Raw genomic sequence first — 12,073 nt, 5'->3', positions numbered from 1 at the left:
TCTCTCTTTTCTTGTCCAAAATTTATCTTATGCCTCTTAAACAAGATACAGGGAGAGTCATTTTCTATGAGAGAAAGTGGTTGTATTTCCCTTTACTCAACAATGACAGAGCATCTATGTGGGCCCAGGGCCTGAGGATCCATGAAGATACCATCCTTGATTACAAAAAGGCACCAGGGGGGCACCTGGGTGGCTCAGTGGGTTAAGCCTCTGCCTTCGGCTCAGGTCACGATCCCAGGGTCCTGGAATCAAGTTCCGCATCAGGCTCTCTGCTTAGCAGGATGCCCGCTTCCTCCTCTCTCTCTGCTTGCCTCTCGGCCTACTTGTGATCTCTGTCTGTCAAATAAATAAATAAAATCTTTAAGAAAGGGACGCCTGGGTGGCTCAGTTGGTTAAGCAGCTGCCTTCAGCTCAGGTCATGATCCCAGCATCCTGGGATCAAGTCCTGCCATCGGGCTCCTTGCTCAGCAGGGAGCCTGCTTCTCCCTCTGCCTCTGCCTCTACCTGCCATTCTGTTTGCCTGTGTTCTCACTCACACTCTCTCTCTTTGACAAATAAATAAATTAAAAAAAAAAACCTTTAAGAAAAAAAAAAAGGCACCAGGACCAAGAAGGAGTTCATAATTAAGTTCATAATCATAATTGCTAAGCAGCAACACAAGTGCCCTACACTGCAGGGTAGCCCACCTTGGCAGCGCTTTCTCATCTGCAGAGCATGAGACGCTCAGCAGCTGAACAGTCTAGATCAGTGATGCTTCATTTATTTTTTTTATTTATTTTTATTTTTTTAATTTTTTGGCCTCCAGGTTGAGTGTACACAACCCACTCCTATCAGTAACATCTTGCCTTATACTCAGAGATTTTCTTGAGGGGTAGAACAGGTTGAAAAGAACTCTTTCAATGTACCCTTCTACCACCAAATAAGATTCACAGTCTTAGATTAACTGTACGTTTTCCAGTGTAAACTTTTCACAGCTCTCACCTCTGTCTCCTAAAAACTTTTAGGTCATACATATTGCATCCCATTCAAAGCAAGACACGTATATCAAGCTCACAAAATTTTTGTACTTTTTTGTTAAAGGGCAAAATGGGAGCAAACTACTAAAAAGCAAAACCTCCACATGTAACTAAATCATGCCTTTTGCTCATTAAAAAAAAAAAAATGTCCAAAATGAACAGCTTCTGTTCTAGGTCATAATAATAGGAAGTTACCCAACCAAGAGCTCCAAATGCAATTTCTAGCTATTCCCAGATATCTCCATCTGGATGAACACCTCAGCACTTAAATCCAGCATGTCTAAACCCACGTTCCGTCTTCTTGATCACAATGACGCCTCTTCTCTTCTCTTCCTGGGAACGTCACAGCACCCCTTCTTGTCAGCTCCGTCTTCTGCATCCAATCTGTCTACAACCCGAGGGACACTTCTCGTCTCGTTATTTCCGCCACTCTCTCCATCTTTCACCTACTCTATCTTCCTGCCACCCATTTTTTCATAACTCTCAATCTTCTATATGTTATTGCTAAATTAATCATTCAACCTATAGAACTGATTGTTTTGCTCCTTTGTACAAAACATTTCAGTGGCTTTACTCTCTCTGACCAGTAAATAAAGTCCCAATTCCTTAAAACGTCACTGACGCCCATGCAGTACTATGAAACCCCCAGTTCTGTCTTACTTCTCACTACCTCTCATCAGCTTAGCCGGTGCTGCTGCCCACCTCCCTCCTTCCAGGCTCTGTTCCTCCTGGGCCCAATCTCACCTACTTGCCAATCCCAATGAGAAGTGGCGAATGTAACCTACTCTGCAAGGCCAAAATCACTTCCATTGCCTCCTGAAAGGGCCATTTCTGAGCCTAAGATCCCCGTGACTCTGCTCCCTGAAACAGATACATTCTCTTTTTTCAAAAAATAAAATAAAATTTGCATTTTCATACTGTTCCAACCGCATGTCCATTGCCCTTATTTTAATTTGTTGTGTTCTCTTGTCTACACTTGTCTTGTACCATGTTCTCTTGACACTGAACTAGCAGTTAGTTGCTCGTGTGAACAATCCGGGCAGATGTCAGCTTACACAGTGCTTGCACTCGGGAGCTTCCTGAAAGATTTTTATTGCTGAAGTATATTATTACTAAACTGATCAAAACAGAAAAAAGCACGAGGGAATGGCCTACTATTTCCTTAATAATCAGAATCATTTTCTACTCAAACTGATGAGTGAAATCTTGAGACCACTTATCTACCAGTAAAATAGCCCAGCAAGAGTGTAAGTGAGGTAGTTCAGAGTTGAGAGCAAGTATTTCCATCCTGGCCCTCCCTCTAACCGGTACCATGGCCTTGGTCCATGAATCAAACATTCCAGTTGACTAAATCGACACCAAACTCCTTCTCCTAATTTTACATAAGATTAAGAAAAAAAAAAAAAGTCTGAAATTACTCCCACATTTGCTAACAAACTCCAAGTATGATTTTTATAGAAGTCTCAGGGTGACTGGGTGGCTCAATCACTTAAACACAGGATGTCAACTGGGGTCATGATCTCAGGGGCCTGGGATTAAGCCCCACAGGACAGGTGGGAAGTCTGCTTCTCCCTCTCCTTTTGCCTCTTCCCCTGCTTGTGCACGTTCTCTTACTCTCTTTCCTCACAAATAAAAAAAGAAGTCTCCTATACAGGTGACTGTAAGTACTACTGGTCAGGAAAAAGGTCAGTTCATATGGGTAGTTGACTGTCTCCTACAATGGTATCACTCAATCTCCAATCATTCCACTGAAATACACTGAGTCAATAGCAGACAACTGTGTCACTCATCAAATTACAACCAGGTAATGACGCCAGCTGCTACCAGACACACCTTAAAACCTTTTGAAGCAGCAATATGGGCAGCCGTCCAGCCTTCTCTGTCAGCATGGTTAATGAGGTCTGCAGGAATGACAGGCTTGGATGTGCCTTCAGGACTCTCTTCTCCTTGATCCAAGTCAAAGACACCTGACTCGGGTTCCTCTTCATGCAAAGAGTTTCTCCGAGCTGGTGCTCTATGGTACATAAGAAGCTTGAGGCTGTCCACATTACCAGCATCCACAGCTGCGTGAACTGGTGTCCAGCCATCCTAAAGATAAAATGACCAGGAAGAAAAGGGTTGATTACAACATTAGTGTTGAGAACAGTCTTATTTAAAGTTCACCTCTCAATGTTCTTGGGCATGAACCAGTGAGCAGGAGAAAGCAGGCATTCCAATCCTGAATATCATTGATGAGCTAAGTCAAGTTCTCAGACCTCTGTCAATTACCGTAATTCCCATTGCTATGACTCATGTTCGCTCTTCTGTAAGAATTTCCACTTAACGGTTAGCCATTTGGAGTTTAATAGACAAAAAAGAATGAACTTTAGCATGAAGATTTTTCAATATTTATATCCAAGTACAGTACTATTAGTAATGTACTAAATAAATGCGGCTACAAGCCAGTTTTACATATGAGGCAGAGTCCTAACTGGTGATCTTAAAATTTTACGCCAGTGATTCTTGAAGGAAAAAATCTAGGTAATATGGAAAAGGTGGACATATAGGAAAAGCAAGGCCAATTTCATTTTGTGAAATGTCTACGGACCTCTGTTGAGAGCTGATTGTGGTTGGAAACATAAATGCAAGCTTAGAAAATGTTCCAACTAAAATTATTGGGCCCATTCTCTAGAACGTTACTGTGAGGTCTTCATTATCCACTTAGCTTGTTGACAGAGTATAAATTCAGACCTCTCTTCTAGGGCAGTGGTTCTCAAGGGTGGTCACCAGACCAGCAGCAGCAGCAGCACCTGGGAACTTGCTAGAAATGAGAGTTGTTCAGCCTCCACCCAGACCGATTGAATGAAAAACTCTGGAGGGGAGGCCCAGCAATCTGGGACCTCACCAGCCCTCCGGGGCATTCGGACATTCAGAAGTTTGACAAGCACTTTTCCAGGGAAAACCTTTCCATCTCTCAAGGGTCTTCCTTCCACTCAGGTACCAGTCTTCATCACAGTTTTAAGACTTTCATAAAAGAACAGAATTATTTTGTTGATTTGTATTTTTTACATTATTTTCCTTTTTGGCCAATTTTTTTTTCACAGGTATTTCATATTGCTATATTAAGTATCTTTAAGTGAACGAAAGCACATTTTTAAAAACAAGTAACAGGGTAGAAGACAAGGAAAGACAGTAAGTGGTAACAGTGTACATTTAGAGGAGGTCTCTGATCATTTGCTAAAGCTGTCTCTTGATGAAGTGGGTTTTTGTCTGGTTCTGTACTTTACACCAGTGAAGTCGACTCGGCTAAGACAAGACCATGGCTAGGCAGTAAATGGAATACGCTAGAGTTCTCAGGCATACACTCCCGCTAGGCAAAGCATTTCACAGCTTAGACTTTGTTGGGCTTAAGACTTCACTTCCGTAAGCCTTAATCAGGCACTGGAGTGAGAGAGTAAGTGCTCCTGACCTTCCCTAGTCAAACCTCTTGACTTTTTCCTATTTTTACATTACAAAGGCTGTGTAATGTAAACACAGCCTGAGAAACTTTCAATTTTCCATTCCCCCTTTGGTTTCTTATTAAAAATCATAGGAAATAATTATTCCCCTAAGTTCCTCTATCAAATATACCGGTTTCTTCTGTACTTTGGAGACTCTATTGTTGCAATTGTTTTGTTCAGTTCATCAACAAGTAGCTTCAGAGCATGGACTTCTGTGTTCTCTTACAGGACGTGACTTACGTTTTTATTTTTAAGCTGCACTACTTACTTTTCATTCAGTTTGGTAATGTGAAATTCATTCACTTTTTATATATATAAGGTAGAATTTTATATTAAATACGTGTAATATCGCAGATTTCTTAAACTGTATAAACTAAATGAGTTAAGTATAACATTGGACTATTTTCTCAGATTCTCAGAAAATAAGTAAAAAGGATTTTTTTTTAAGAAAAAGCTCTAGCAATAGGACTCAATGGAAAATGTTTATACTTGGCTTATATCCCTGGTTATAACATTAATTGTTGGTTCTCTTTTAGTAAATTATTTAAGAAAATCCACCATCTGATGTAGGTGCTATGGAAAACAGCATGAAGTTTCCTCAAAAAGTTAAAAATAGAACTAACCAATGACCCAGCAATCACACTACTGGATATTTTTCCAAAGAATACAAGAGCACTAATTCATAGTGATGCATGCACCTCTATGTCTATAGCAGCATTGTTTATAATTATCAAGATATGGAAGAAGCCCAAGCATCCACCAATTGATGAATAAAGAAGATGTGAGATATATAATCTATTATATAATGGAATATTATTCAGCCATAAAAAAGAATAATGTTGCCATTTGCAACAAAATGGATGGAACTTGAGAATATAATGCTTAGTGAAGTCAATCAGTCAGAGAAAGACAAGAACCTTACGATTTCACTCATAGGTGTAATTTATGAAAAAAAAAACACAGAAGGAAAAAAGTTAAAGAGACAGAAATCAAGAAACAGAGTCTTAATTAACAAATTGATGATTACCAGAGGTTAAATAGTCAATGGGGACTAAGGAGTGTACTTGTCATTAAAACAAAAACAAAAACAAAACAAAACAAAACCATAAATACAACAGCAATCGAGTATCTAAGGGTGACCTATAAAATAGAAACTGTGCCTTTTTATCCTGGGAAATTTTAAGGACGTTTCCTATGATGGAAGCATGAGCTTCCATCATGATCCACACTTCACTGAGCTCAGGAATTACCTTATTTTTTGTTTTTGCAGCTTCCCAGAATAATAAATAATAAATAATAATGGACGCTCCTTAACTCCCCCAGCCCAGAGAGGGAACCCTCTGAGAAATGCATGTCAGTGTGCACAGGGTTGATCTCCTGGTCTTCAAGTGTTTCACAACAGGTTGATGGAGACAAATTTGGGAAGGCTAACTGAGAAGTTTTAATTCAGATGCATTTGTGCGTGGCTGAACCAGAAGTGTTACCCAAGGACTCTTCCATGCATCGGACTCTAACTGTCTTCACTTTCAAAATCACTGACTTTTTCTGTGCACCTTGTACAGGGGACATCAGCGCTATGTGGGATGCTGTCAACAGCGATTTGGGGCCCACAGTGGATTTCTGTATATAGTGCTTCCAGTTCTGGGGCAAATTAGACAATGACGCTGAACTCTATGATGTGCTACACAATCTTACAACAACAAACATCAGTCATAGGGGGAAGAGCGAGCACAGATAACTCTCCTCCGGCAATGGGGCACTACCTTGTCACAAACATCTGACCATCTGTTCACTGCTTACAGTTCCCAGGTACCAGACCAACTATGTTATATAGATTACCTCATTTCAATTGAATAACCCTAACCACGGCTACCATTATTAGACTCATTTTGTAGAGGGGTCAACCAAGGCACAGCAAAGTAACATAATTTGCCTAAGCTCACACACAGCTTTGTGAAGGGATGGTTTGAGCCTCACAGGTTTGATTTCAGAGCCTAATCTCTCAGCCATTACGCAGTAATTTTAGATCACGGTTACTGCCACCACCGCAACAGGGAATCCTCCTGCAGCTCTTCTATAAAATAGACATTTTGAAAATATATCCAGAATCGGACAATTTACCACTATTTCTACCCCTCAACCTTGATCCAAACCACTATTACTTCTTCCCTGGATTAAAACAACAGATTCCTATGGGTCTCCCTTGCAGCTGCTCTGTCCCACCTACATTTTATTCTCAAGTCTGCAGCCAAAGTGGCTCTTATAAAAATGAGTCAGTTCATGGCCTTGCTCTCTTCAAAACCATCCATCCAAAGGCCTTATTCCAAGTGCTCGCCATGGCCCACAAGACCTTCTATGGCTGCCTCTGGCCACACTGGCCTGCCTGAGGTGCCCTGAGGGTACCAGAGCTCTCCACCTCCGGCCTGGCACACTGCTCCCCACATCTCTTCATGGCCCACACCCTGGCTTCTATTAGGTCTTGGCCCAAATGTCACATTTTCAATGAAGACTTTCCCCACCAACTGAAGGAACTCCCCCACCCAGGCACTCTGATCTTTAAAACATCCAGCCACTATCTGTTTACTTACTTGCCTATGGTCACCCCTCCCGTCCCATGAGGATGTAAGATCCATGAGGACAGAACTGCTGGATTTGCTGCTGCCTCTCCTGTCCCGAGGACAGCTGGTGCTCAGGTAATACTTGTCAAATGATTAAAAACTTACACTTCTGTTATCTCCCCTGATTCGGAAAACCGCCAGGATGCAGGTACTCATTTTTCTCTTTTACAGATGAATAATTTGAGATTCAGAGGATAAAGGACTAGTTAGGCTAACGGACAAGGCTTTTTATAGCAGACACTCCAACAGAAGTCAGAGGTCAGACACTGTCCGTATCTGATAGCCTAAAAGCAAAGAAAAACAAAGTAACCTCTATTTTAATATATTTTGTTCTAGCTACAGAGTTGGCAGACAGGGTAGATTATAGAACAAACCCCCCACCCCCCAAAACTGGTACTTACTCTGGTTTTTACACTGCGGTCTGTTCCGGCTTCTAATAAGTGTTTGATACACTCTTTATTTCCATTTTTACAGGCCAGGTATAGAGGTGTCTGTCCTTCATCAGCAGCATGATTAATGTTGGCATTGTATGCAATTAATAATTCTACACACCTAAACACAAGATTATAATTAATCAGACTAAAACCGGTTTGATTTTGGAAGGACCTGACCCAGATATTAAACCAAGGAAATAATGCTAAAGCAATTCTGTACCTTATCATATCAACTGTTTTCACTTATATATGTATCAACTACTGTGGGTCTTATTATATGGATGCGGTTTTGTAGCAAGGCTAGAAGATATATTTTAACACAAATTTAATTACGTCTATGGAAATTTAAGACAGCAGCATTGATCAAGTGTTTTGACACTTTTCTGTAACCAACTTGTAAACGTGGAGTACTTGCAATGTATTTAACTAATTGGGATGAATGGCTTAACTGTGAACTTATATATATATGTGACATACATATTATTTGTGGTTCAAAATAGCTTAAACCTTGAAAAAAGTCAGACTGCTGAGTCATTTCGAGATTTTTCACTTGAGAAAATAATTATAAATAGCTCAGACAGCAGGGCACCATGTGCCTCCACTATAAAAGGCAGCAGGGAGGCTGAGCAAAGGGCTGCCTTGGGGAGAACAGACAGCAGAGGCTATCCTGTCTCCTGAAGGGGGGCTATTTACAAGGAAAAAAGATGGCTAAGCAGAAACTCACAACTCTGAGAATCAAGGAGGAAAGAAACAGGTGAATTCAAGACTCTGTGGCATTTGTGCAAAGTGCTTGTAAAATGAGACGCAAATAAGTGGAGAAAAGTAGGTTAAATCATAATCAAATTAAGAAGCAATTTACAACATCTTCATTTTCTCACTTCAGGTATATGCTGTTTTTCCCCGACTTTTCTTGAAAACTTTTGGTTTATAAAAAGTTTCATATTGATATGTGTTTGCATCTCATATATATTTAATCTAATCAATGCCAAGGGTTCTTTTTTTTTAAGATTTTTATTTATTTATTTGACAGATGGAGATCAGAAGTAGGCAGAGAGGCAGGCAAAGAGGCAGGCAGAGAGAGAGGAGGAAGCAGGCTCCCTGCTGAGCAGAGAGCCTGATGCGGGGCTCCATCCCAGGACCCTGGGATCATGACCTGAGCTGAAGGCAGAGGCCTCAACCCATTGAGCTACCCAGGTGCCCCCAGGGTACTTCTTTTTTTTCTTTTTCAGGGTTCTTTTTGACAAAGCAAGCCATGCCTGCATTCCTAGTACTCTAAGACTTTTCAAGTAAGTGGCACTACTCATTGCTGGGTGACAATAAATGTAAAAGCCTAGGCCTGATGAAGAAATCCCTTCTGGAGGAATCAGGACATAGGCACAGTATCTATGGTTCTCAACAATACACTCACGAGGTCTGCAACAGACACACAGAAAAAAACAGATGCATTTTGAAAAAGATGCATTTTGAATATTTAAAACGTGACAATTAGAATCAATAACATTAGTGTGAACCTTAAAACCTGTATTATAGGAATTATGATGTATGTTAAGAATATTTCTATCAGATAGCTAATATTAACAAGTCAGGAAAGGATAGATGTTGGCAATGATGCAGAGAAAGAGGAACCCTCTTACACCACTGGTGGGAATGCAAACTGGTGCAGCCACTCTGGGAAAAGTATGGAGGTTCCTCAAAAAGCTGAGAATAGAGTGACCCTACGACCCAGCAATCGCACTAGGGATTTACCCCAAAGATACAAATGTGATCTGAAGGGGCAGCTGTTCCCCAGTGTTTACAGCAGCAATGTCCACAATAGCCACATTGCCATTTGTAATGACGAGGATGGAACTAGAGCGTATTATGCTGAATGAAAGAAGTCAACCAGAGAAAGACAATTATCATATGATCTCACTCATACATGAATTTTTTTTTCCTACGTGAAATATAAGAAAACAGAGGATCGTAGGGGAAGGAAGGAAAAAAAAAAACAAGACAAAATCAGAGAGGGAGACCAACTATAAGAGACTGTTAATCATAGGAAACAAACTGAGGGTTGCTGGAAGGGACGTGGGGGGATGGGGTAACTGGGTGATGGGTATTAAGGAGGGCACGTGATGTAATGAGCACTGGGGGTTACGTAAGACTGATGAAACACTGAATTCTACATCTGAATCTCTTAATACATCATATGTTAATTGAATTTAAAGTTTAAAAAACTTAACAAAAAAAAAGTTTCTATCAGGATAGTTAGATAAACAGCTTGCATTCCCTACAGGACATTTCAGCACAGGAAGAGAAAGCAGGTAGCTTAGTGACATTCTATTTTATTAAACCATGACTCTTAATTTTAAAAAGCCATGTCTGTGTTCAACAGACTTGGGAGAGTCCTGAAGAAATCACTGTTAAACTTACACATATTTCAGTTGGTAGGTTCTTTTGGGTTTGTGCTCTAATTACTTTTAGTATGACAGGTTTCTGCTTCAATTTTTTAAGATGATAAAACAAGGTAAATACACTGGGATTTAATACTGAATGCAGTGCCACTCGGAAGTTAAGATTCTCGTAATTGATCTAATTCTAGAATTTGCTTTTAATGCCATCACAAGTAAAAAAGCTTTCTTGTGTTGGGGGGGGCGGTTAACAGTGAATTACAGTCTTTAATAGTGTATGTATCACTGCATATATGCTGATAGACAATAAATCGATTTTCTTCAGAACCAAGTTCATTCACGTGAGGTCGACACACAACCCATTTCTCTTCTTCATGTTCCTCATACACAACTATTCTCCTTTAAAGAAGAGCAAATTTAGGATCCTACTTCTCATTTAAATCTTCAAATATATTTAGTGAATTTATTTGCCAGTGGATTTTAAGCACTAGCTTACACATTCAGCCAGAACTGAAATATGTGTGCAGATTATAGAGACTCTTTTCACTGGGGGGAAAAGGAAGAATTCAGAGCACCACTTACTTGAAATGTCCCTGAGCAGCTGCAGCACACAAGGGTGTGAAGCCATTTTTATCAGCAGCATTGACTTGGGCTTCTGCATTCAGCAGCAATCTCACACAGTCTGTGGATTTTAATAGAAAGCCATTTAAATTCCCCATTTAGAGTTATGGTGAGCCAAATTCTAAACAAGCTCTACATAGATGCTAAACCCAAAGGACCTCTCCCGTGCGCAGTCCACCTGACAATTCTAGCATGGTGCATATGAGACCCCGCAAGCTATTTACAGAGAAAAGTAGCCTCTTTTCCAGAAGATGTTAACTCCCCAGACTCACCAACTAGGTAAGACTGTGTGTGTGTGTTACTTTGGGAAGAGTTGCTGATAAGAGATAAGATTGTTATATATCAGAAAATGTTGGGGTGCCTGGGTGGTTCAGTGGGTTAAGCCTCTGCCTTCGGCTCAGGTCATGATCTCAGGGTCCTGGGATCCAGCCCCACATCAGGCTCTCTGCTCAGCAGGGAGCCTGCTTCCTCCTCTCTCTCTGCCTGCCTCTCTGCCTGCTTGTGATCACTCTCTCTGTCAAATAAATAAATAAAATCTTAAAAAAAAAATGTTCTACCAGATTTTTCCACCAGTCTATACCAGGAGATAACGTTATTGGGTAGAGAACAAAATCTACTTGCCGAATTGAAATACCATTCTTTGTATTTAAAGAGTTAAATTCTTACTTTGTGATAATTAACCTTTGAAACACTTCCATGTGATGGTCATCCTACTCCATGGGTAAGGTAAACCCACATGAAGTCACCTGACTCTGGCATAAATATCATCTAGGACCCGGGTTCCTCATGCTATTTACCAGATTTAATTTCTCGACATTAAAGAAAATTCCCACAGGGCTTTTGAAGTAAAGAAGAATCCAAAAGTACTTTTAAAATCAAGAACTATCTTCTTAGCTCACTGGATTCTTCCAATTAGTCCACTTGAACACAGTGAAGCTCTGAAAACTTCTCCAAAGTACTAAACAATCACGCAGCTTATATGAGCAATGCTATTTGATTCTGGATTTGCCGGCAAATTATCTTTTTCTGCACAACCATATGTTTTAGCAAATTTGACCACAAGACTTGAGAAACAAGAATAATTCCCAGACTTCATCAATATGTCGTTTGTAGCTGTACAAATCCTCAGTTCTCTTTAAAAAAATCCAAATAACTATAAATTGTTCCAATGACAGAACAGTTTCAGACCCATGACCTTCTCTAACTTCTAAAACTTGCCCTCACTGTAGCATGTGTTAAGCCCGGTCACTATGACTTTCACACACAGGTATTTTAACAGACAAATTAGAGCTATTTTGTCCTGACTAAAGTGATTATAGATGGAAGGCTTTCTTCTAAAATGTGCTTCATAGTACTAGACCCCAAATTTTGACATACACAATACATATCATTGTCATAAAACAAAGATCACTTTTTGCTAGCTGCAATAAAATCTACTTTAAAAAGAGATTTTTATTTATTTGAGAGTGAGTGAGTGAGCATAGGAGGACAGAGGCAGAGGGAAAGGAAAAAGAG

At 40.2% G+C, this 12,073-nt stretch overlaps 1 protein-coding gene across 2 annotated transcripts in view; it reads right to left on the bottom strand.

Moving 5' to 3' along the window:
• CTTNBP2 (cortactin binding protein 2) overlaps window positions 1-12,073 on the bottom strand; it is a 149,642-nt gene that overhangs the window by 55,656 nt on the left and 81,913 nt on the right. For both annotated transcript variants that reach the window (XM_032304690.1, XM_032304691.1), the window contains 3 exons: window positions 10,520-10,619; window positions 7,515-7,665; window positions 2,850-3,104 (listed from right to left, as the gene is read on the bottom strand). In XM_032304690.1, coding sequence (XP_032160581.1) covers window positions 2,850-3,104; window positions 7,515-7,665; window positions 10,520-10,619 — 506 coding nt within the window. The remainder of the gene's footprint in view (window positions 1-2,849; window positions 3,105-7,514; window positions 7,666-10,519; window positions 10,620-12,073) is intronic.

The sequence above is a fragment of the Mustela erminea genome, chromosome 11 (genome assembly GCF_009829155.1).
Source record: "Mustela erminea isolate mMusErm1 chromosome 11, mMusErm1.Pri, whole genome shotgun sequence".
Taxonomy (NCBI): domain Eukaryota; kingdom Metazoa; phylum Chordata; class Mammalia; order Carnivora; family Mustelidae; genus Mustela; species Mustela erminea.
This window is presented reverse-complemented; position numbering and strand designations above follow the sequence as displayed.